The 26999-nt window shown below is 41.2% G+C and overlaps 1 protein-coding gene across 2 annotated transcripts in view; it reads right to left on the bottom strand.

Moving 5' to 3' along the window:
* The window catches only part of PACS1 (phosphofurin acidic cluster sorting protein 1), a 141576-nt gene extending 115874 nt beyond the window's left edge, over positions 1-25702 (bottom strand). Inside the window, exon 1 of one of the 2 annotated variants that reach the window (XM_087855045.1) lies at positions 25136-25702. In XM_087855045.1, the coding sequence (XP_087711171.1) occupies positions 25136-25485 (350 nt within the window). In that variant the 5' untranslated portion in view covers positions 25486-25702. The remainder of the gene's footprint in view (positions 1-25135) is intronic. The other variant, XM_045775898.2, reaches the window with a different exon arrangement.
* Between the last annotated feature and the right edge of the window lie 1297 nt (positions 25703-26999).

The following is a 26999-nucleotide window of genomic DNA, read 5'->3' as shown; positions in this document are numbered from 1 at the left end:
GCACCCGTGAGGGTGGGGAGGGGCAGAGGGAGAGAGATAATCTATTTATTTACTTATTTATTATTTATTTATTTATTCTTCCTACACTATTTTTTTATTTTCTAAGTTTTCTTATTATGTTCAGTTAGCCAACATATAGTATATCATTAGTTTTTGATGTCGTGTTCAATGATTCATTAGTTGTGTATAACACCCAGTGCTCATCACAACACGTGCCCTCCTTAATACCTATCACCCGGTTACCCCATCCCCCCCTCCCCTCTGTAACCCTCAGTTTGTTTCCCAGAGAATCTTAAGCAGGCTCCACACCCAGCGCAGAGACCAACGCAGGGCTCAATCTCACAACCCTGAGGTCATGACCTGAGCTGAAATCAAGAGTCAGACACTCAAGTGACTGAGCTACCCAGGTGCCCCAGGGACCACTTTTTCTTTAAACCTTGTCCCTCTCTATTCCTATTCTCTGAGTCTAGTCTTCTATCCCTTCATAATTAAATAACCAAATCAGAAAACAGAATATGTGCAGCCATGAAAAAGGACAAAGTACAATAAAATCTCCTGACTTACAAGCACTTATACATGGTGCTCAGTAAAAAAAGCAAAATGCAAAAATCAATTTTAATAAGATTCTATTTTTAAAACAATATCCCCAGGGGCGCCTGGGTGGTGCAGTTGTTAAGCGTCTGCCTTCGGCTCAGGGCGTGATCCCGGCGTTCTGGGATCGAGCCCCGCATCAGGCTTCTCTGCTGGGAGCCTGCTTCTTCCTCTCCCACTCCCCCTGCTTGTGTTCCCTCTCTCGCTGGCTGTCTCTCTCTCTGTCAAAAAAATAAATAAAATCTTTAAAAAATAATAAAATAACATTAAAAAAAACAATATCCCCAATCCATGGTATGTATGTGTATACATATTTTTATATTATACAAGAATAAAAAAAATATAGAAGGATAAAGATATGTTACATGGTAGGGAGTGATTCACAATGAGAAAATAAAGAGAAGGGGGAAATGAGGCAAGCAAAAGAGAAAACAACAGACTTCAGTAAATAATACATATATATGATATGCTCCCTTTTACGTATCTGTGCAAAAGTATATATAAAATATTTTTTTAAAGTTCTAAACAAAATGGGGGTGCCTGGGTGGCTCAGTCAGTTAAGCGTCTGTCTTCAGCTCAGGTCATGATCCAGAGGTCCTGGGATCGATCCCCGCATCAGGCTCCCTCCTCAGTGGGGAGCCCACTTCTCCCTCTCCCCACCTCCCCCACCCCCTGCTCCTGCTCTCTCTCGCTTGCTCTCTAAAAAATAAAATCCTTAAAAAGTTTTAAACAAAATGAATGAAAAGCCCTAAACAAATTCAATTGTACAAATGAAAGGACTTTCTATTCATTCAGGAAAATATTTTTAAATACCATGCTGGTTTTAAAACATGTCTACAGGGCACCTGGCTGGCTCAGTCAGCAGAGCATGCAACTCTTGATCTTGGGGTTGTGAGTTCAAGCCCTATGTTGGGTGTAAAGTTAAAAATGAAAAAATTCTTTAAAAACATGTCTACAAATTCTTTGATAGTCCTTTCATGAAAAGGTAGAAACGAATTCCCCTCCCCTTAAATATGGGCTGGGCTTAGGGACTCACTTCTAATGAACAGAATGCACTGGAAATGATACCGTGTGACTACATAGGCTAAGTAAGAAAAGGCAACATGGCTTCCATCTGGCTTTCTCTCTTGTAATGCTTGCCCTTAGACCCCAGCCTGTATGATGTGAAGAAGACAAGAGCCACATGAAAGGCTGCCTATAGGTGTTCTAGCCACAGCCCCGGCTGAGGTCCCAGTCAACAAGCTAGCATCAGCCACCAGACGTGGCAGTAGAAAGGCCTACATATGATTCCAGCCACCCCACTTTGAACCATTCCGTTCCTTGAGTGGAGCAGAGAATTCCGGCCAAGCTCTGCCTAAATTGCAGATTTGTGTGCAAAATAATATTGCTCATATTGAAAGTGACTAAGTTTTGGAGTGGCTTTTTTACACAACAGTAGATAACTGGAACAAATACCATTTAAGATTTTACAGAGTAAATTGTGCCACTTCTCACTTTCTGCCTCTTTGTCTTAGGAGTCATGCTAAGATAAGTTTACCACTTGTCTACCTGCTTTCCTGCTTCTACCTGCTAGTGCTCAAGGGCACAAGGTGCTCAAGTGGGATGCAAATGTGGCAAATGGAGAAGGCTGGGCAGTTGGGAGGTCAGTTACAATGAGTGAATAAGTTAATTAATTAAACAAGTAAATATTCTGAGAATAATGAAAGCAAGCTTTCTCATTCTTGAAAAAGGTATTTACAAACATAAAAAGGGGTAAGGCTGGAGAGAAACTCAAGGTATTATATTGGAATAAAAGATATTAGTTTGAACTCATGGTTTTTAAAGATATACACAGAAATAGATACAGAAAAAATGAGAGAGACAAAGAGTGCTGTATATGCATACTTATATTTTTTGGCTCTGTCTGCTAAGAGCACCTAGAAGTAATGATATCCTTAAGCAGTGAGCATAACAAACTCCCAAATCTTGGTTTCTAAATACCATCCCCCATGAAAAGAACCAGGACTCTTTAGAGAAATGGCTGACTCCAGGGCTAAGGCAGGGAAAATACAAGATGACCCTGGAACATCTCATTCTAGAAAATCAGGAAGTGTTCAAAGAATGATAAGGACATATAAAAGGGAAATAGCTTGAAAGGGCTCCCACTGACCACAACTGGAGTAATCTGAGCATCAAAATAAATAATATTACTAACAAATTACAACCCAATGAGTAAATCACAAATCTATGAGCCCATACTGAAAGAAAGGGAGGGAGGGGATGAGAAAGCTCATCCTTACAATAGAAGGCCAATTTATAAACGCAGAAGGAATAATGGAAACAAACAAGAATCATCATTTGGCAAACATAGCGTGGTTATTGATGTAGGCAGGACACTAATGCTGGTAGCTTGAAGTCTGATGAGGAATAAAATATTGACATAACCTCACATTGTCTCCACACAAAATACTTGTCAGTTACGAAAAGAAAAGCAACAACTTTACAGTGAAGAAAAGTAGAGATACCCGGCAGCCACCATCATGACCAGATAATCAAGGTTAACATCACTGGTAATGGGATTGCTTAATATCATGTGTGCCTTGATGTGAAGTACTGAGAATATTACAGCATCATTTCTGTGATACCGTTGCCAAGAAATCACGACCTGAGTCTGGCCATGAGGAAATATTAACGGATTCAGCTTGCAGATCATCCTCCTGAATACAGGGCTGTTGAGGACATAAACGACAGTCAAAGACTAAGGGGTTATTGGAGGACAAGAAAAGACATGACAATGAAGTCCACTGCATGTTCCAAACTGGGATGCTGGGCCAAATGGAAAAGGAAACATTGTTGGGGCGACTGGCAAAATGTGAACGGGGCCTATGGATTGGGGAACGGGGCCTATGGAAAGTGGAAGCTCCTCCCAATCACAGACTGGGAGAAAAGAGTACAAGTATACCTCATTTTACTACACTTCACAGATAAAACATTTTTTACAAATGTAAGGTTTGTGGCAACCCCACATCAAACAAGTCTGTTGGTGCCATTTTCCAAAAGCATTTGCTCACTCTGTGTCTCTTTGTCACATTTTGGTAATTCTCTCAATATTTCAAACTCTTTCCCTATTATTATATTTGTTATGGTGATCTGTGATCAGTGATTATGACTTTGTTAAAAGCTCAGATGATGCGGCGCCTCGGTGGTTCGGTCGGTTAAGCATCTGCCTTCAGCTCAGGCCATGACTCCAGGGTCCTGGGATCCAGTCCTGCATCTGCATCGGGCTCCCTGCTCCACGGGGAGTTTGCTTCGCCCTCTGCCCCTCTCCCGCACTTATGCTGGTGCTCACACTCTCTCTCTTTCCCTCTCTTGCACGTGCGCGCATGTGTGCACACACAAAAATAAACAAATAAAAAAATGTTTATAAAGCTCAGATGATGATTAGCATTTTTTAGCAATAAAGTATTTTTAAATTAAGGTACGTACACTGTTTTTTTAGACATAATGCTATTGCACACTTAATAGCCTATAAACACAACTTTTACATGCACTGGGAAACCCAAAAACTCACTTGACTCACTTTATTGCACTATTTGTTTTAGAAGGGTGGTCTGGAACTAAATCCACGTTATCTCTGAGACATGCCTACATATATCAGATACACACGCATGCACACACACACACTCACACTCACATATACACACACATATGTATCTGAGAGGACCTAATCTGTAATACATAAATAACTGCTATGAATAAATTAAGAGACAAACATATCAATTTATAAAATAGGCAAGATTTAAACAGATTCTTCACAAAAGAAGATATCCAAATGGCCAATCAGCAGGTATTCAATGTCACTAGTCATTAAAGAAACGCAAAATTAAACCAGAGGGAGTTACCATTTCACACTCATGAACCTGGCTAAAAGTTTTTTAAAAACTAACAAAACTGGGGCGCCTGGGTGGCACAGCGGTTAAGCGTCTGCCTTCGGCTCAGGGCATGATCCCGGCATTATGGGATCGAGCCCCACATCAGGCTCTTCTGCTATGAGCCTGCTTCTTCCTCTCTCACTCCCCCTGCTTGTGTTTCCTCTCTCGCTGGCTGTCTCTATCTCTGTCAAATAAATAAATAAATAAATAAAATCTTTAAAAAAAAAAAAAAACTAACAAAACTAAATGCCGGTGGAGATGTGGAGCAATGGGAACTCTTGGATATTGCTAGTCTTAGTTATCTACTGCTGTGTAACAATAGTGTCACAAACTTAGCAGCTTAAAACAACAGATGTTTATTATCTCACAGTTTCAGTGGGTTAGAAGCCTAGGCACAGCTTAACTGGGTCCTCAACAAGATTTCAATCAAGGTGTCAGCTAAGGCTGTGGTCTCCTGACAGGCTGAGGTTCCAAGTTCACATGGTTACTGGCAGCATTCAGTTCCTTGCAGGCTACTGGACTGAGGACAATGTTTCTTGCTGACTGTGAACTTGAAGCTGCCCTCAGATCCCTGCCACACAGCCCTCTCCATAGGCAGCTTACAACATGGCAACTTGCTTCTCCAAAGCCAACAAAGAGAGAGTATCCTCACACAAGATGGTCATTACGATCTGATGTAACATAACCACATACACATAATCATGTATCTCCTGTCACTGTTGTCTCAGTCTATTAGGAAGAAGCAAGTCCTACCCATACTCAAGGGGAGGGAATTTCACAGGGCATAAATACCAGGAGACAGTGGCATGGGGGCCACCTTAGAATCTGTCTGCCATAGTAAGTAGGAATGTAAACTAATACAACCACTTTTGGTAAAATGGCAGTCTCTTATGAACTTAAACATATAGGTACTCTAAGACGTACCATTCTACTTCTACATATTTACCTCCAAAGAAATGAAAATGTTCATATGAAGACTTGTACAAGAAAGTTCATAGCAGCTTTATTTATAAAAGGCAAACACTATAAATGACCTATGTGTCCATCAACAGGAGAACAGATAAACAAATTGTAGTCTCTTTTTCTTTTTACAATTTGTTTTTAAGTAGGCTCCATGCTCAACGTGGGGCTAAAACTCACAACCCCAAAAGCAGAGTCACATGATCCACTGACTGAGCCAGCTAGGTGCCCCTATAGTCTCTTTTTCAATGAAATACTACTTAGCAACGAAAAAGAATGAACTACTAACATACACAACATGGATGAATCTGACAAAAGAAGGTCAACATAAGAATACATACTACCGTATATGATTCCATTTATGTGAGGTTCAAGGACAGACAAACTAATCCTGGTGATATAAACCAGAACAGTTACTGCCTATGACAGGTGGGAACTGATTGGACATGATAAATATGTTCTATATCTTAATTCAGGTGTTGGTTACATGAATGTATATATTTGTCAAAACTCACCAAACTATAAACCCAAGATCTGTGCATTTCACTGCATTTAAATTTTACTTCAATAAAAGAAACATTTAAGTACACATTAATAAAAAATGAAGAGAGTTTAGCACGGTAGTTAAAAGAATAGATTCTGAGGCCCCCCTGCCAGGGTTTGAACTTTAGATATGCTACTTTTTTGGGCAAGGTACCCAACCTCTCTACCCATCTGATAATTAAATGAATTAACACATGGACAGCAATTAGGACAGCACCTAATATATATCAGGCACTCAATGTTCACTATTATTAAACAAAACTAAAAAGACAATTATTAATAAAGTTGGCCAGGAAAGGAAAATCACAGTTTACTACATGATTGAGCAGTGACTTGCCTTTCTATGATCATAATAATAAAAACCGAAATTCAATTTTATTGGGAGAATGTGGTGATGGTAGCCAATTTTCCACATATGGAATTCACCAGATAACCGTCCAAAGACTGTTTCGGAAACAAGCCTTGTAGAACTACTTGACTCTCCAAAATATATGTATAATATTGATTAAAAATAAATACAACAACAAGAAAAAAAAACTATTTGGGAGAAGTGAACTATTAAAAAATAAAACCACAGGGAGGAAAATAATTAAGTGCTGAAGCTCGAATGAAACCAAAATGCAGCTAAAAGGAGCATCGGTCTGTATAAGAAGCTGCAGTCTAGAGAGAACACTAACCAGAGGGGAAGTACACTGAAATTCAGTATCATTTGAGTATTAAGTATGTTCCATTTAAAATTGCAGAGATACTATCCTTTCTCTCTCACAATTACATTCCAAGGTCTTGTCGCCCTTTTATTTGGTAGGAGGTCAGGCATTTCTCAATCCATTGGCTAGAAGGCCATATAATGAATTAATATCAATGTGAATTTAATTATAATAATGTATCACCTATATTCACATGGACACTTTCACTGAGGAACATAAAACTTGCTTAGATTTTATCATAATATTCAAAGCATTTCTAAGCAGTAAGATAATGAAGGAAATGGAAAGTGAGTGGTTTGCCTACTTTCATTTTGAAAACCAGAATTAAGATATAGGAATCCCAACAGAGTAGTGCTCTTTTTACACTCCCATAAACACACAAGCTTTTAGAAAATAGACACCACTTTCCATCAACAAGCTATTGCTATAGTGGCCATGCTAGAAGAACCCCAATGGGGCACATTCCGACTATTTAGGAGGCTTCATCTTTGTGACTATGCTTATTGTCCCTGCAAACTCACAAACTGACATCGATGGCATTTTGTTAGCATTTTGTTAGCACTTTAAGACAAAGAATCTATAAATTGTTTCATCTGTTCTTCTCAAAAACCTTGAGGAGTCAGCTGGGTAGTTATTTTTATTTCTTTCCATTCTGATGAAAAGACTGAAGCTTAAAAGGTAACTAACCCCAATTCACAGAGTTTTTATTGAAGGAAGATTTAATTCTTCTGGCTCCAAATCCAGTGTTCAATCCACTCTGCCAGTGTATTTGTGTCAACAGAAGTTTGTGAAAATGAATCATTTGCTAATTTTTAAAGTCTAGATTACAGATGGCAACATTTGAAACTGTTAGCTTACCTTAGGTCTCTTCCTAAAGCAAACAAAAAGTCAAACACATTTGAGAACATTCAAGCACACTTGCATTTACGGACTATGATAACTGTAATAAAGGCAAAATGTTTTTTTTTATGATTTTTTTATTATATTATGTTAGTCACCATACAGTACATCCCCGGTTTCCGATGTAAGGCTCGATGATTCATTAGTTGTGTATAACACCCAGTGCACCATGCAATACGTGCCCTCCTTACTACCCATCACCAGTCTATCCCATTCCCCCACCCCCCTCCCCTCTGAAGTCCTCAGTTTGTTTCTCTTAGTCCATAGTCTCTCATGTTTCATTCCCCCTTCTGATTACCCCCCCTTTCTTTATCCCTTTCTTCCCCTACCGATCATCCTAGTTCTTATGTTCCATAGATGAGAGAAATCATATGATAGTTGTCTTTCTCTGCTTGACTTATTTCACTTAGCATTATCTCCTCCAGTGCTGTCCATGTTGTAGCAAATGTTGAGAACTCGTTCTTTCTGATAGCTGAGTAATATTCCATTGTATATATGGACCACAACTTCTTAATCCAGTCATCTGTTGAAGGGCATCTCAGCTCCTTCCACAATTTAGCTATTGTGGACATTGCTGCTATGAACATTGGGGTGCATATGGCCCTTCTCTTCACTACGTCTGTATCTTTGGGGTAAATACCCAGTAGTGCAATGGCTGGATCATAGGGTAGCTCAATTTTTAACTTTTTAAGGGACCTCCACACTGTTTTCCAGAGTGGCTGTACCAACTTGCATTCCCACCAACAATGTAGGAGGGATCCCCTTTCTCCACATCCTCTCCAACAATTGCTGTTTCTTGCCTTGAAGGCAAAATGTTTTTAATAAGTGAGTCTTAATACGGTAATGATGGTACTATGCCTCTAAGGTGCTTTCTGGATTGTCACAATGGCTGGGGACTTTACTGACATTCAGTGGTGGATAAACCAAGAATGCGAGACATCCTAAAACCCACAATTACTCTGAGTCCTGCAAAATTAAGAAATGACTAGCTTCCTACATGTTTCCCACATTCATGTAAGTGAAAGCATTCCCCCCAAGGGCAGAACCAGGTTTTGTAGGGCCTAAAGCTTATTCTAGTTGAAGGGTCCTGTATAAGAAAAAGCATACAAATTCACAATTACAAAACTAGGTCTAGGATCTTAAAATATCAAATACGTAGGAATACATCTAAAGAAAGATGTACAATATTTCTACACTAATAAGTGCAAAATCAATTAAAGAAGATCTAAGTAAATGGAGGGACATACCACATTCATTAACTGAAAGATTCAATATTTTAAGGATTTCAATTCTCTCCAAAGTAATCTACAGATTCAACACAATCCTAATACAATTCTCAAAAAAATGTAAAGGAAATTGAAAAGCTGGTTCTAAAATTTCTAAGGAAATGCAAAGAGCAAAGGCTAGTCAAGGCAACCAAGAACAAACACACAGCTGGAAGACATAATACCACCAGGTAATAGGCCTATTATAAAGATACAGTAATAGGGGCACCTGGAAGGCTCAGTCGGTGAAGTGTCTGCCTTTAGCTCAGGTCATGATCCCGGGGTCCTGGGACTGGGCTCCCCACTCAGTGGGGAGTCTGCTTCTCCCTCCCCTTTCTGACACCCCCCCTTGCTATTGCAGATACTCTCTCTCTCTAATGAAAAAATAAAAAATATTTTTAAAAAATAAAGATACAGTAATAGAGACAGGGGACATATGTGCAACCATGGACAAACTCACCAATGTACAAAACAGAAAGTCTAAAATAGACCCACACGTAAAATGTTACGTGATTTACGATCAAGGTCACAATGCAAAGTAGTGGAAAAAAGATCTTTTTAAATAAAGGGTGCAGGGTTAATTGAATATCCATATGGAGGAAAATACATTTTAACCCCTCACACCACACACAAATATCAATTCCAGATGGACTGTAGATCTAAATGTGAAAAATAAAACAATATATTTTAAAAGAAAATATTAATGAACACCTTCATGATATTGAAGTAGGCTAAGATTTCTTAAAGAGGACATAAAAGGCACTAAACATAAAGGGGAAAATTGAGAAACTGGACTAAATTAAGATTAAGAATTTCTGGGGCGCCTGGGTGGCACAGCGGTTAAGCGTCTGCCTTCGGCTCAGGGCGTGATCCCAGCGTTATGGGATCGAGCCCCACATCAGGCTCCTGTGCTATGAGCCTGCTTCTTCCTCTCCCACTCCCCCTGCTTGTGTTCCCTCTCTCGCTGGCTGTCTCTGTCGAATAAATAAATAAAATCTTTAAAAAAAAAAAAAAAGAATTTCTGTTCATCAGGGACTCCTGGGTGGCTCAGCTGGTTAAGCGTCTGCCTTCAGCTCAGGTCACAATCCCAGGGTCCTAGGATCAAGCCCCGCACTGGGCTCCCTGCTCAGTGAGGAGTCTGCTTCTCCCTCTGCCTCCTGCTCCCCTCTGCTTGTGCTCTCTCTCTCTGACAAATAAATAGAATCTTAAAAAAAAAAAAAAAAGAATTTCTGTTCATCAAAAGACACCATTAAAAGAGTAAAAAGGCAAAATAAATAAATAAGTTAAAAGACAAGCCATGGGGTATAAGAAGATGGTTTTTTGTTTTTTTTTTTAAGATTTTATTTATTTGACAGAGATAGAGACAGCCAGCGAGAGAGGGAACACAAGCAAGGGGAGTGGGAGAGGAAGAAGCAGGCTCATAGCGGAGGAGCCTGATGTGGGGCTCGATCCCATAACGCCGGGATCACGCCCTGAGCCGAAGGCAGACGCTTAACCGCTGTGCCACCCAGACGCCCCAAGAAGATGTTTGTAAGAAAAAGAACTCCTACAAGTCAATAAATAGACAACCCAACAGAAAAATGGGCAAACGACCTGAACAGACAATTCATAAAAGAGAATATCAAATACTAATAAGCTTATGAAAAGGTACTCAACATCATGAGGGAAATGCAAATTAAAACTACTGGAGAAACCATTTTACCTCCAACCAGAAGGACTAAAACAAAAAAGACAAAGAATACCACCTGTTGGTGGAGATGTGGTACAACTGGAACTTTCATGTTGCTAAGCTAAGCATATACATACCCCATGATCTGGCAATTCCATTCCTGCTTATACACTCAAAAGAAAGGAAAGGAAATATATCAGAGTGCTTACATCCACCAACAGACATGTACAAGCATGTTCATGGCAGCACTGTCCATAATCACCCCAAACTGGAAATCTCCCATGCCCATCACCACGGAACAGTTAAATAAAGTGTGATGTATTCACACATGGTACACTATACAAGAATATATGAACTGCAACTACATGCAACAGTGTGGATGAATCACACAAACATCCTGTTGAGCAAAGTCAGATATAAGAGTGTGCACATATGAAGTACAAAGGCAGGCAAAACTTGACTTACACTGCCATTAAGTTAGGATACTTTCGTTTTTGGTTGGGGGGAGAGGTAGTGATTAGAAGGGGCAAGGCAATGTTTTGGGTTGTTGGTAATGTTCTGTTTCCTGATGTGTGTGCTAGTTATGTGGGTATGTCCAGCTTGTAAAAATTCATCAACTGTACTTGTTATGTGTACTTTTCTAAGTATATATTATACTCCAACAAAAAGTTGTTTGTTTTTTTTAATTAGGTATAGGGCCATGAGGAAGCCTGTACACGTGAAGGGCCTTAAGCCTAAGCTTCATTAACTTCATAATTAATTTGCCTTTGATCTCACCAGACATATATGTAAGTAAATAAAAAGCAGTTTATAATTATCTAAGCCTACATCTAAATAGATTTCACACAGAAATTTAAGTACTTTTTTCACCATTTAATGTATTTGGAATTTTCCAGAATGTAAGTACTATGTAAATAGAGGAAGGACCGTACTTGGTTTTGTACAGAACTTCATGAAGACTTATTCAGAATTCCAGAAAATCATATCACCAATGGCATTGCCACATATCATCTGACTCACCCACACAATACACCGCTATCAGTCTCTATTTATAAGTGTCATATTCACAGAGGAAAAACTACATGTACCTACAAGTACCCGACAGCTACAGTTTCTGATGTGCCATGCCATTTACAAATGTCTTCTGAGAATTCACATACAGAAATACATATTATATTACAAATAGCCTTCCTTTAGTTTTTCCTTCATATTGCAGTTAAGATATTGTAGATCTGCTGGTAAAGTTTTATTATCTGGGAATTTCACTTCAGGATAGAAAAAGGGCCATAAATTCTAATTCCTGAATTTAATAACTGTTCTTTTATGCAACTCACATTATCCAAATCACAAGTTAAGTAATATACTTACCTAAAATGTAAAAACATAATGAAAAATAAAAAGAAAAACCCAGGTGCCATTCCAAGAGCAGTTACCTAAATATATCACAAACTTGATCTAGACATGGTGAACAGAACAAGAGGGTAATAAGAGTCCAAACTACAAAATCTAACTAAGCCCTTTTCCTTTTAAATCAGTAAGATCCAGTTTGGCATTCACAAGCAAAGGGCTCCATTATTTTCCTGCTCTCTTTCAAAAATAGCTCCACCTTCAAGATTATACAAATTAGATCATTCTGCAGCAGGATTCCTCCTTACAGAGCAGCTCCTAGGAAGCACAGGCAGGCTGTCTGCTGTAGCAAACTATTCATTTAAAAAAAACATGTTTTTGACTTTTCAGTTTTACTGGGTGACAAAGAATATGTGCTATAGATACTAATGGCTTCTGCAACGGATTTCCCTTATTAAAACACATCACATAAACAGGGATCACAGAGGATATACCAGACGAAGCAAATATGAGAGCAGAATAATCAGGGATGTAGAGACTCAGCTGCTCCAATAGCTTCACCATGGCCTACAGCACAAATTAATCTAGATTATTAACACAATCAGTTGCCAACCTGTAGATTATTCCATCACCCAGTAAATTCCCAAGAAAATTTATTCCCAATTAATTACATATGGCAAAAGTGTAAACAAACTTCGTCAAGAACCCTGACATGTTCTGTTATACAGATCTCATTCTTACGTAATGTCACTGAAGATAAAGTAATGACAATAACAATACATTTTTTTTGGTAAAAACCAGAAAACCAACACAAGGAAGTTAAATGAAATTTTCAAGTCATCTTTGAATCCTTTTTGCTCTGTCATACCCCAAATCCAACCCACAAGCAAATCCTTTAGGCTTGAAAATATACCTAGAATCTGATTAATTCTCTTCTCTTCCACCTCTACCACCCTATTCCAAGCCAATATTAGCTCCCACGACATCATCACAGCACTCCTACCTGGACTCCCTGCTTCCACCCTACCCTTCTTTACAGGCTATTCTATACAGTGGTCAGTGGGTATTTTAATATGAAAGTCATTATCATGCCTCTTCTCTGGCTCAAAACCCTCAATGGCTTCCCGTCTCACTTAGTGTCAAAGCTAAGTCTTACAATGGCCTACGAGATCTGGGTCCCCTTGGCTTCTGTGACTTTCTCTCCCATTACTCACTCCTCATTCATTTGGCTCCAGCCTACTGGCCTCCTGGATGTTCCTGGAACCTACCAGTACTTGCTGTTCCCTCTACTGGCTTGGCTAAATGTGTGCTCCACAAGGACTGCTCCCCTTCTCTGACGTCTTGTCGACCACCTTATTTAAAACTGTAACTCTCTCTGCTCCACTTATCCCCCTTCCTACTTTATTTTCCCCTATCTGACATACTCTATCATTTGCTCATTCATTTGCTTATGATCTGCTCTCCACCTGCCCTAGAATGTAGCCTCCACAAGAGCTGGGATTTTGTCTCTTTTATTGACTGTTCTCTCCTCAGTGTCTAAAATGGTGACCAGCTTATGATGTATATTCAACAGTTACTTGCTGATTAAATGACTACTAGGTAAAGGAAGAGTTAAAGAGACTTAGCCAAATCCACATGATGAAGTAAAGCCAAATAAGAAACCAAATTCTAAAGTCAAAACATTTTTGGCATATGGTTTTAAAGAGATTATAGCAATTTGCTGACTTTTTTCCTGCAGATATATTATAAGAATAGGAGGAAATACCTGAATGAGCATCAAACAAAACAAAGCGAAACAAAACAAAACCCAAACAGAGCCATCATTCCAAAGAGTCATTTTTCTAAAAATATTCTCTTAAATGGACTCAAATAAGATGAAGCCTCACCAACTGAGACACGGCATTCATTCATCAGTAAGGCTGCCTGAGAACCAGGCCCTTCCCAAACATAAGTAAAACCTATCCCTTGGCCTAAGTCCGAAGCATGCCAAACTAATTTTATGCCATATCTTGGTTGAAGAAATCATATCCCATTTCTAGCCCAAATTTGTTTCCCCAATGAAAGAATACTTTCTTTTTCACCATGGAGAGAAAAGTTGACTGAAAAGATTAAGGAGTAATGTTTAATAATATTATAGGTATCATTTTTTATGTTTTTTTTAAAGGAAAGATAGAGGGGATTATCTACAAGTAATAAAAACAAAGTGATAATGATATTACATACAGTTAATGAACAATTCTCCCCATTAAAGGCAAGGGCATAAACAATTTATTGCACATTTTGGTGGCAGAGAGGAAATACAATTAAATCCATTAATAGCTACAAGAGTTTTTATGCTCCCAGAGGACCTTGGTTTCCAGAGTTGCTTATTCATTTTCACCCACAGCAAAAACGGTGCATGGCAGAGATGACAAATGCTGTAGACTACTTTCCATGTATTTTAGTTTTGTGGAGACAATTCTATTAAACAATAGACTTAAGATAGATTACACTGCCACATTCCATTGCATATGAGCTAAAAGTGCCAAACAAAAACCTACTTGTGAAGACAATGTAAATGATGACTAACGTAAATCAGGTCTCTCACAGGTCAACAAATATTATACCATCAAATTCACAGCTTCACTGACATTACCCGAAGACGTTATAGTAATGATTTCTATGAATATAGATGCTCAGACATTTTACAAACATTTTGTTTCTCTTCATAACAAATCAGCAAGGCAAAAAAAAAAGGTGCACTCACTTTTTAAAAACAGGGAAAAAAGCGACTTGCCTAGAGGTAATCAAAACAAATTTAACCAAGCAATAAATATAGGGCTTTATTTACTAATCCGTAATTCTCCAAACCAAATGCAAAATTACTTGTATCTCTAACTGCATCTTCAATAGGGTTTTTGACTCGCTAAGACTTTAGAAGATTAACCCCTACCCAAACTCACCAGCAATCCCATCCCTGGAGTATAACCCAGACCAAGGAGTACGTAAAATGTTTCTTCCTTGTCCCAGAACACGGCAGCTGTGAATCTCCTGTATTCAGATGATGCTATCCTTATTCTTAGCCTTCATTTCCAGAGCCCATTCATTCTCAACATATTTGATTACCTGTTTTTTTAGCCCATGGTCTATTTAAAGCAATGAAGCAGAAAGAAAGCATATTGATAGCAATAGGGAGAAATAAAGACCAAAAAAGCAAACACATGAGTTTAAAAATATGTAACACATACCAGTCTGCACTCTTCATCTGAAGCCCTGATGTTCACCATGAAGGTACCATTCATCATGATAATCCACACTTGAGGAGAAGTTAATCTGTGTTTTACATATTTTTAAGAAAGAACCAGAAACATGTAAATGTATTTGTAGATTTCCAACTAAAATGGAACAGGGGCGCCTGGGTGGCTCAGTCAGTTAAGAGTCTAACTCTTGATTTCGGCTCACGTCATGATCTCAGGGTTGTGAGGTTGAGCCCCACGAAGAGCTCCGTGCTCGGCTAAGAGTCTGCTTGAGACTCTCTCTCTCCCTCTCCCTCTGTCCCTACCCGACCCCTTTCTCTTCCTCTCTAAAAATAATAGTAATAAAATAAAATGGGACAGTGAAGTCTTGGTGTTTATTAAAGAAGAACATTGGGGCACCTGGGTGGCACAGCGGTTAAGCGTCTGCCTTCGGCTCAGGGTGTGATCCCGGCATTATGGGATCGAGCCCCACATCAGGCTCCTCCGCTAGAAGCCTGCTTCTTCCTCTCCCACTCCCCCTGCTTGTGTTCCCTCTCTCGCTGCCTGTCTCTATCTCTGTCACATAAATAAATAAAATCTTTAAAAAAATAAAATAAAATAAAATAAAATAAAAATTTCTAAAGAAGAACATTAACACATATATATAAAGATCCAAATATTTCCTGATAGGCCTTAAATGTATTATCAGGTTTCTCCTATAAAAATAAAATAGAATTTTTCTATAGTTTGAGACATAAAAAGGAAAGCTTAAGGAGATAAGAGAAACATATCAATTCCATTTAAACCCTCATTTTCTTAGGAGTCACTTAGCTTTTATAAGTAATAAATGGCTAGCTGTAAACCGGTTTAGTTGCTCTTCTGGCTGCCAAACCAGAGCTAAAGAAGTCAGCAGGTAGAATAGGGAAGCTGTCAAGTCAAATTGGCTCAAAACAAAGTTGTGGTTTGCAGGCGGGGCCTGCACCATCTCTTCCGTTCGTATAAGCTGGCAGGATGTAGAAACAGGATCCCCCGATCCAGCTACTGCTTCAGAAAACCAAAATATTTTATTTTGACTTTAAGCTTGGGATTTGGCAGGATCTGTGCCTAATGTGAACCCAAGACCTTATAATGGTCCCACTGAGGAAAACATAATATCAACCAAGTTGCCCTGTCTCCAGAAAGAAAGCGGTTTTTGGAGGGGTATCAGGGAGAGACAGAGAAGCTGGATTGGCAATAAAGATAGCAATAGTAATAGTAGTAACAGCTATTATTTTTAAGTTTTATATGTGCCACATTAGCATTTACTTGTATTAATCTCATTTAATCCTCATAATTAATGAGGGGTAGGGACAATTATTAGGCCCATTTTGCAGATGAGAAAATTAAAGCATTAGAGAGGTTAAATAATTTGCCCAAATCACTAAGTGGTAAACGACCGAATCGGGATTAAAATCCTGGCTAACTGGCTCCAGAACTGGTACTTACAGCCATTCTGCTGTTAAGTTTCTTGCTTTCTATAATTTGGTAATAGAGCAGCATTCTGTAATTCCAACATGACAAAGTATAAACATTAAATATTATTTGTCAACAATGAGAACCAGCAGGGCTTGAGGAACACCAAGTTTAAACAGAGAAACCATTCTGGTGTCAGATAATCATGAGTCATGAGACAAATCCCAGCTCCACCTACCTCTAAACAGTGTAGCCTTAAAAAATGCCTTCATCTCACTGGGCCTTGATTTCCCTTTCTGGGAAAGGGATCTCAGTACTTGCCTCTAATGGTGATTGTGACACACAGTAAATGCTCGATTAGTCTGGTTCACTTCATTCAGGCATCAGCTCAAATGTCACTTCACCAGAGACCTTCTTTGACCACCCTATCCAAAAGAACCCTTCCTCCAACATTCTCAATTCGCTCACTGTGCTTTATTTTTCATCATGGCATTCACTCATTACCTATTTATTATAAATATAACTATTTGTTTATTATCTGTCTCCCTCCACCTAAATGTATACTCTAGGAGAGAATGAATTTTGTCAACTTGTTTGCCGCCGTTTCCTCAGCACCTACAGCACTGCTTGCACAGAGAACGATTCAAAAAGTATTTGTTGAACGAAAGAATTGTGTATAACAAATATTCACTCAATAAACATTATAAAAAGGCACCGTTCATTTGATAAATGTATTCATTGGTATTCATAAGGTAACTAATAAATGAATAGGATTATTTCAGATGATAGTAACTAACTGTGAAGATTTATAAACTTCCAGAATGTAACAGGCAGGTAAGGGTAGCTTTCCAAGGTGGTAGATTAACTGAGACCTGAATGACACTCACAAGTGTGGGGACAAAGCATCCCAGGTGCAAGTGCAAAAGCCCAAAGGCAGAGGTGACCACGTCTAGGCCCAGCTTGCCCTGAGCCAAGTGAGCACAGTGGAGAATGACAGAAGATAAGGTCAAAGACACAGAAAGGGGTCACATCTTAAAGTCTTTTCTAAGGCATGAAGAGCGGTTTTATTCTAAGTATGATGAAAAGTTATTTGATAGTGTCACTTACCTCTTCACCCACTAGAATGTATACTTATGAGATCAAGGAGACCAGCTGGTCTATAAACATTTGCTAAATGAATGAACTGGGAAGATTATGAAGAAGGGAGTGACATAATCTGATTTTCTTTTGAAACATCACCCTGAACTGCTACTAGTGGTTACACTCTGGGAGGAAACTAGGGTGACAAAAGATGGGTAGAATTACAAACAGTAGAATGCAATGTGGTTTGAGAGGTACTGTAATACAGAGAAACGGAAGGATAAAGCTGCTCTATAAACCTTGAAGCCGTTTGGCGTTTTTAAACAGGAGACAGGAAAAGGTCAGTGAGGAGGAACAAATAAATGACAACTGATGTCCTAAGCCTTTTGTGTTTTCCATACTATTAAAAAACAAACCAAAAAAAAACCTGCTACAAAGAATCTCTAGCTCACCTATGAAAAGAGGAACAAAAGGAAAACTCAAGATAGACACACACACACACACACACACACACACACAATGTTTTGGAGAACAACGGTAAAGAAAAAGAACCTTTTTATGTCTAAGCACAATAATCAATCTAAATTTCCTCAGGGACAATTCATAAGCCAATTACATCCACAATGCGACCTGGTGGAAATCTTGCTCACGGTAAGGTTTTGAGAAGCAAGCTGTCATTTGGAAGAGTTACACAGTCCACAAACAGAGGAACAGGTATTCCTCTAGTAGGAATCAAGTTTTAAAACATCATTCCCTTCATATCTACCTTTATCTGTGTTGAGCCACTAAAAAACACATAAATTACAGTGTAATTTCTAAATACACATCACAGTTCTAAAATTTTTTTGCCAAAATACTCTATGGATATTACCTAGTGTCATGTTCACAGAACTAGAAGTACTGTGAATGCTGAAAGGGTTTATCTGGGAGTTGGCAAGGACCACTGCTCCCAAAGAGAAAAAAGGAAGGACCGTATTCAGGGTGAGAAAAATGTGTGAAGCTACAACTAAACTCAGAGATTCTCACCTTAAAACTCTTAATTACCTATAAGAATCTACGTAAAGGGGCGCCTGGGTAGCGCAGTCGTTAAGCGTCTGCCTTCGGCTCAGGGAGTGATCCCGGCGTTCCGGGATCGAGTCCCACATCGGGCTACTCGGCTGGGAGCCTGCTTCTTCCTCTCCCACTCCCCCTGCTTGTGTTCCCTCTCTCGCTGGCTGTCTCTCTGTCACATAAATAAATAAAATCTTAAAAAAAAAAAAGAATCTACATAAATATTAAACAAACAAATAAATAATTGTGCCATTTTCAATACTACTTTGTCAACCACCCACCACAGGGGAAACAGCATCTAGAACATTCCCCATTCACCACATTTACTATCAATAAAAACGAATAATCGATTCTAGAAGCAAGAAAGGAAGGTAATGAGTGGAGTAAAACTTTAGTCCCCCATGTCTTCATCCATTCAATATGTACTTTTTTTATAGCCTTATTCCAATATAAAATTTATGAAGTTCACTTCTTTAAAGTATACAATCAAAGAAAGTTGATATGTATTTTTAAATATATATTTTTAAAACAACAGTCACTGGTCTGTTTTGTAATACCTGTATATCATATAAGGTTTAGAGATCACCACAAAAAATAAGGACAAAAATTAATATCACACCTAATCTAACCATCTAAAAAGCCACTTTTTTTTTTTAAAGAATTTTAGTTATTTATGAGAGAGCAAGAGAGGAAGAGAGAACAAGTCAGGGGGAGGGATAAAAGGAGAGAAAGAAGCAGACTCACCACTGAGCAGGAAGCCCAATATGGGGCTCAATCCCAGGACCCCAGGATCATGACCTGAGCAGAAGGCAGACACTTAACCGACTAAGCCACCCAGGTGCCCCTAAAAGCCATTTTAGAATGTCTCCAGACAGTTTTCTCAATAGGTACTGGGTAAGACCTGAAACTGTGGGAAACAAATGGCAGACAGGCAACAGGAAGCAAATTCCCTACAAAGAAGTGAGCAGATTAAAACGTAAAAACATTTAAAAAGGAACAACTAACAGAGGAAAACTAACAGGTCCTAGAAATAATGAAGAAAAGGGACATTTTAAAATAATCTGGACGAGGGCAAACATATTCAGCGTAATTAAATAAATAAGGAGAAACCACAGATATTAATACTAGAAATATCATGGTTAAGCAATCTTCTCTTTAAAATAGTGTTATCTAGGGACACCTGGGTGTCTCAGTCGGTTAAGCGTCTGCCTTTGGCTCAGGTCATGATCCCAGGGTCCCGGAATGGAGACCCACATTAGACTCCCCGCTCAGCAGGGAGCCTGCTTCTCTCTGCCTGCCATTCTCCCTGCTTGTGCGCGCACTCTCTCTCTCTCTGACAAATAAATAAATAAAATATTTTTAAAAAAATAGTGTTATCTAATAGAACTTTCTGTGGTCCTGAAAATGTTCTAGATCTGCCTTGTCTAATACGGAAGCCACTAACCACATGTCACTAGTGTGACACGAAATGCAGCTAATACAACTAAGCAAGATAATTTTAAATTTTATTCAATTTTAATTAATCTTAACTTAAATAGCAACTAGTGGTTACTGTATTGGACAACACAGCTTTAAAGATAAAACAGCTTATGATGTTAAGATTTAATTGGATGTCAAATGGAATGCTTTCACAAACTGTTTTCTGGAAGATACATAAGCTAAGTAACAATTTATCATCATTTACTGGCCTTCTCTACTGCTCTTCTACTCTACTTCTCTACCCAAGGTAGAGGCCAGGTATAGGTCTGTTTAAGCAGCTCCCTGAGCTGTGACTGCAGCTCTTCTCTGGTTTGTAATAAGGTAAAAGGGATGCAGGTCCAGCAGGCTTTCTAACCAGACAACTGCCTTGTGAATGGCAGGAAGAAGAAAATACTCTAGATCTTGATTCTTGATTCTCTAAAACCATCAGAAGCTATGCTGGTTATTCTTCCAACTAGGCCTAGAGAAGGGAGGATTCTGTCCATGCTTGCCAATCTAAAACCAAACCACCTCACTCAATCCAGCCCAAGGGGCCTCTGAAAGACATTCTAAGACCAACTTCAAACTATCTTTTCTCAAGAGCCCTAATACTACTCTGAACCCACACTGGAAAAAGACCAACTCTTATGAGCATTCCCACAGCTACCCTAGATGCCTAAAGTACTCCCAGAATGTGATGCTGCAGATGGAAGCCAAGCCAACTCCAAATTTCGGAGAACACACTAAACCTTCAAGTCCAGGCTAAAACAGGACAAGCTTCCTGAGCTGAGGCAGTGAAAAGACCCACCCCATATTCTTACTTGTACCTCCCTCATGCACGCTAAGGCAAACACACACAGTAACAGTAGCAGCTTATTGGCTCAGCTAAGAAACTGGAAAACTAGTTTAAAAAGAAATCACATAACCACTAAGGTGCCCAAAAGATCTGTAAATCGATACATGTAAAATGGACTCTGTGAAAGTCATTCTCTTTCTGACTTAAGGAATCTGAGCTTCCACAGGGACAATGGATAATATTACCCTGATAGAGAGGATATTCTATTACAACACTCACAATGTGAAACTCAAATCTTCTAAGATACGAATATGCTTTTAAGACTTTTAATGCTAGGGAAATAACAGAAATTTCACCAGGTCTCTCTTATTTGATCAATTTCATATCTATCATTTAAGAAGTACTTTCTCTTATAGACCTATAGATCCTATTTTGTCTTTATTTCACTCACATTTTAGAATGAATGGCAAGCAAAAGTATTCCCAATCAATGGATAAAAAAACTAGAGGTGTGGAAGAGTTTGCTCTGGCACACAATAAGAATATAAGAATAATATATCCTGGCTTGCCTAGTGCTTTCATGGTTAGAAGGGCAACTGTCCCTAAGTGTCTTGATGGAAGTAACACTTCTACTGCAGACTAGTCATACCAACTTAGCCATGGCCACCTCCTTTGGTTCTAACAGCTTTATTCAATAAGGCTTAACTTGGGTACCCAATCAAAAAAAATATGTGGTCTAAGGAGAAATGTGACTGATAACTCCTGAACTCTTTCCCTAAGAGCACATACAGATAAGGATATGCAGATGTGCTCTGTACTCAAAGACAAATGTGATACAGTTTGTAAGTGATATAGCAGAACACATTTTATCTCCCAATAATTGGTTTTATGCCACTGAGAAAATTTTGTACACCTGTGAAATTCAATAATTTTTCTGCCTCCCCTACTGAAGTAACTCAAAAAGAGAAAAGAACATCAGGGAAAACTTCACCATACAAGGACCAAAGAGAAGGGATCAACGATGAACTCTTCCCTTAACATCAAGCAACATGCCACCTGCCTCTAATGTTGCCACACCACTAGCCAGTACATGGGCCATAGCAGAGGAAGCACTACTTAGTATGGAGAGAAAACAATGTCAACTTCTAAAGCTGTGAATTTCATGAACTATAAGAGACCCACCTGCTTACAACAGAATCTTAAAAGCCAACTGTATTTCCCAGTGATTACCTCCGGAGAGTGAAAACAGAGGCAAGACTGGGGGCTTTTTCCCTTAAAATTTCCATCTTTCTGTACTGCTTGAATTTCTAATCATGGACATTTATTAATCTTTTAATTTTAAAAAATGCTGGTAAAAATGTCAATGAATAAAACAATTTAGTTATTTTAAAGCCAACCATAGGTATTATCTTCAACCATTAAAAAGTTAAAATATATATAAAGCCTTAAATCCACAATCGTGTTTACATTTCTTAAGTGCATTTATATTACATGCTTGTGTCTCATTTAAGTTACATGAGGCAAGAATGTTAATCCTAGGCTATAGAGAGAATGCTACACACAGGGTGCACATTGCCAATATATTCTAAACATGAACAAGTAAACAAGGAGACCTCAAATTAACCAGATGACTCTAGTAATTGGAAGGGCCAATAGCAGGACATTTTCTCCCCACAGGGTGTTATTTTCCATCCTGCAGATAAAACAGCATGCTCCAAAGAGCACAAGTGTTCCACAAGGAGCTGGGAGGCACAGGGGTGATAGCTGAAAAACAAAGTCAGAGCAGGACAGCTGACAATCTCAAGGACTGGTTGGTAGACATGACATAACTGCATGCTCCCAGCAGGTGAAAACAACAAGCCAACCTAAGCCTCTCACACCAAGTCAGCATAATAATTGCCCAATTACTCAGGATGGAAGGCTGTTTCTTGGGCTAATAATTTATTACATGGACTTTTAAGTGACCAATAAGCACAGACCCCCCAAAAAAAAAAAAAAAATCAACAGCAATCAGTGATTTTATTTATCTCCTTCTGTTGCACAGCAGCTTCTTCCCAGTTGGCTCAATGCTTTTTTAATCTAACAAGCTAGAAAAAGCAGTTGTCCAAATGTCACCAATCAAACATAGCGATAGATGTGAAGGAAGAATGGGCAAGCATGTATTACTAACACTGGACCAAGGCAGGTAAGGGTACAGTGCTTTTATGTTTGAAAGAGGAAGATTAAAATACTTCGACTATAGATGGACCTACCTAGAAAGAGAGAAGCCTGCTAAGGACCATTACACACTAAACTCCCACTTGAGTTTGGTGTTGTGCTAGGGCACTGGCCAAAGCAAACTAAACTATCGTGGCTTCTGATTACTCTGAAGGAAAGACAAAGAAAAAAGAAAGTGTAAGTCAGTGAAGTGAATGCTGAAACACAAAGGACATGAAGAGTAAGGGGAGGGGAGAGTGGGGCATGAATGGAAGACAATTTAGCATTATCTAAAAAAAGTTTCAGATGTATACTCCACAAACAGCAATTCTACCCCTAAATATAAAGCCAACCAAAAGAAACTTTTGCAAGGAACACCAGGAGTCCAAAAATATTTAAAGCATTACCGCTCCTGTTAACAAACAAGAAACAACCCAAATGTTCACCAAAATGAGAATTATGATATATTCATACAATGAAATTCTATCCGTTAGTGAAAATATTTAAACTAGAGTCGCTATACCCCACTAACAAGTCTCACAAGCTTAATGCTCAGTTAAAACCCACTAACACAACTGAATTAATTCACAGAACACATACAGTATGATGGCACTTAATATAAATATCAAAAACACTCAAAACTAAAAAATATTGTTTAGAGACGCACGCATGCAATAAAACTATTTTTAAAAGACAAGGGAAATAATAAACACACAATTCAGTATAGTGTTTACCTTTGTGGGGGGAAGTAGAGGATATGGTCAGGAAGGGGCATCCTGAGGGCTTCGACATAATTTATAATGCTCTATTTCTTAAGCTGAGTCAAGTATAGAAATGTACTTTTCATCATTTTGTAAAATATCCTATCTAGGAGGTATCTCTGTGTGCATGCGTGCGTGTGTGTGTGTAATTTTGTTTGCAAGAAATGATGCAAAATAAAGGGAGGGGGAGATAAATAGAGTTGAGACTGGAACCTGACAATACTTCCTAACCCCCACTTACACATCCATCTACCCAAGGCTGCTAACAGAATAAGGAGCGAGTTCAAAACTCCAAGGCAACAGAATCGGCTCAGTTTAGAGGTGACAAAAAGATCACCTCTAGGCACTTATCTGGGCTTACTAGGTGAAACCAGCTCCACAGTGTCTGTTCCCAGGGTAAACTGTAAGACACTGCACACTGTCCCCGAAGAGTTGGAGAAAGAAAGACTGCTTTGCCAATACAGAAACAGAAAACATCACAAACTCAGGCATATTTTACCAATGAAAGGAAAGTCCCCAGATGGTTCCAACAGACACAGGAATGGATTGAATTTAAGGAACCAGGCAGTAATTTTATGTAGCCCTCCAGGGCTAGGAGAATTTGTGACTAGCTACTAGCTACTGTATATGAAAAATACACTTAAAGACACACTAAATAGGACTTTTACAAGAGCACAGAGGCCAGGACCGACTGTGTGTAACCTGAAGCACAAATGAACGTGCGCGTATTGAAAACTAGAAACCTCGAGGATTACTTTCTGGGCTTTACCTGGCAGAAGGTGACAACGGAGTTTGGCACACGCTGAGTATATTGGGAAATAACAACATCAAAAGACATCTATACCACATCTATGTAACATATGTACAGCCCACGGGCGCCAACGAGGCAGGGAAAAGAGCCTGTGACATTCGCAGGGAAACTGACCGTCAGGAAGGCCGGATTCGGTCAGATCGTCGAGAGAGAAGGCCCCGGGCTGAGAGTCCAGAAGGCCCCAATCGGGGAGGGGAAAAGGGTGGTCCCGGGCCGAGGCAGAAGGTGGGGTTGCCAGGAGAGGGCGGGGTCCCCGCAGGAGGAGTCCCGGGAGGCCAGGCAGGAGCCAGGCCGGGCAGCCAGGGGGAATCCAGGGAGGGGGCGCTCCCTTGGGTTCTGGGACGGGGAGGAATGAGAAGGCGGGGGCCTGTCACAGACCCGGCCCTGCGGCCCCGAGGGCCCGGTCACCCCGCCCGCCGCTCACCTGGGCACGCAGCTGGACGAGCTCCGGTCCACCTCCCAGGTGGCGTACAGGTTCATCTGCACCGGGGCGGGGGTGCGGCCTGGCCCCGGGCCGCCGGGAGGCGCGGAGCCGGCGGCCACCGCGACGGCCATGGAGGTGGAGGTGGACGAGGACGAGGAGGAGGCTGCCGCCGCCGAGGTGGACGAGGACGACGAGGTGGCCTGGGCCAGCTTGGGGGGCGTCGGCTGCTGAGGCGTCGGCTGCTGCGGCGGCTGCTGCTGTTGCGGGGACTGGGCGACCCCAGAGCCCCTCTGGCCGCTGCCGCCCCCGGCGCCTCCAGGACCACCGCCCGCCCCTCCGCGTTCAGCCATGGCCCGGCCGGGGGTAGGGGGCGCGGGGGTTATGGGGATCCGGGCGACGCCGAGAGGACGCCCAGGCTTCTCCCACGGCGGCGGCGAGGGATCGGCTCGTCTCCTCAGCCCGCCCGCCCGAGCGCGCGAGCGAGCGAGCGAGAGGCTGCACGCACGCGCGGGGCCTCTCGGCGCGCGGTCCTCGCGCTCGCCAGCCGCTGCCTGTTGCGGCTCGCGCCGCCGAGACACTGGGTGGGCGTGTCCGGGGGGGCGGGGAGCTCTGGCTGGCGCCGGCCCCACCCAGCGCCGATGGGCGGGGCCCGAGCTCGCGCTCGCGCCCCTGGCGAGCCTGTGGGCGCGCTCCCCTCGCTCCCTAGCTGCCCGCGCTCCCCTCGCTCACGAACCCGGCCGGACCCTGCCCTCAAATCCACGGCGCGGGCAGCAGCCAGCGGGCCCGGTCCTCCCCTCCCCCGTCGTCCTCTCCGCAGCAACAGCCAGGCCAGCGGAAACTCCGCTTTTCCGGGGCGCGGCCCCGGCCAGGAGGAGGGCTGCCGCGGGAGCGCGCCTCGGGCCCCTCGGATCCCTAGAGCCGAGGTAGAAGCGGCCGCCGGCCGAAGCCCGCGTCGCACCAGCCTAGCTGGCCCCCCGCTTTGCCGCCCCGGGGTTTCTTCACGATCTACAAAGGGAGCCATGGCTACCCAGTGGTCGGCCCACACTCCTGTGGGCCGTGAAGTTTCCATCCCTTCTTCTCTCCACCATAGGCGCATCGGCTCAGGGACATGGAGTCCAAAAGGCCCTTGCAGGGGTGAAATATAAAGCTGAGCCCTGGCCCATCTGGATCCACCCCTCCTCCAAATTAGCATTATATAGTTCCAGGGCCCCCCATCCCTGCCCTCAGTTTCTTCCACCTGTAATGTTTTCTCTGCTTCACCATTTTATCTCTTAACATCCTACTCCTCCCAAAACCTAGCTCAATCAACTGCCACGTCCAACATGGGATCTCCCACACTACCCCTCACCTCCCCCATCCGTCACCTCCAAAAACCATCTTGAAGCCTCCTGACATGGGTACCTTGGTTGGTGCACTTAGGGCAAAGCAACACCAGTAGTACAACAGCGTATGACTTCTCTCCTCACCACCCAGCAAATGCCTGTTGGGCCCCTGAAGTCCAACCTTGCCTGGCCTGTTGGGAAGACTTCTTGGGACCAGAGGACTAGAACCTGGAGAAAGCAAGCCCCCCACCCACCACCCCACACCGAGAGACTGGATGACTGAAACCACTCAGGAGTTCACATGGACTCAGGACAATCTAGATTTTGAGCTGTGTTCTCTCCCAGGTATGGACTTGGGACTCTCTGGGCCACAGGTCTATTAGGAAGGCCTGACCTGGCCTACTTCCCAAGCCCACTGCACTTCCTCAGCCCAGCCAGGGTGCTAAGCTGGCTATTTTTAGTCCCCAAGGACAAAGTGGTAAGGTCGAACCAGACCTAGAGGTACTTCCTGGAGAGCCCTCTCACAAAAGCAGGCAGTGGTA

This window comes from Ursus americanus, chromosome 24 (genome assembly GCF_024610735.1).
Source record: "Ursus americanus isolate L20-20 chromosome 24, mUrsAme1.1.p, whole genome shotgun sequence".
Lineage (NCBI taxonomy): Eukaryota > Metazoa > Chordata > Mammalia > Carnivora > Ursidae > Ursus > Ursus americanus.
This window is presented reverse-complemented; position numbering and strand designations above follow the sequence as displayed.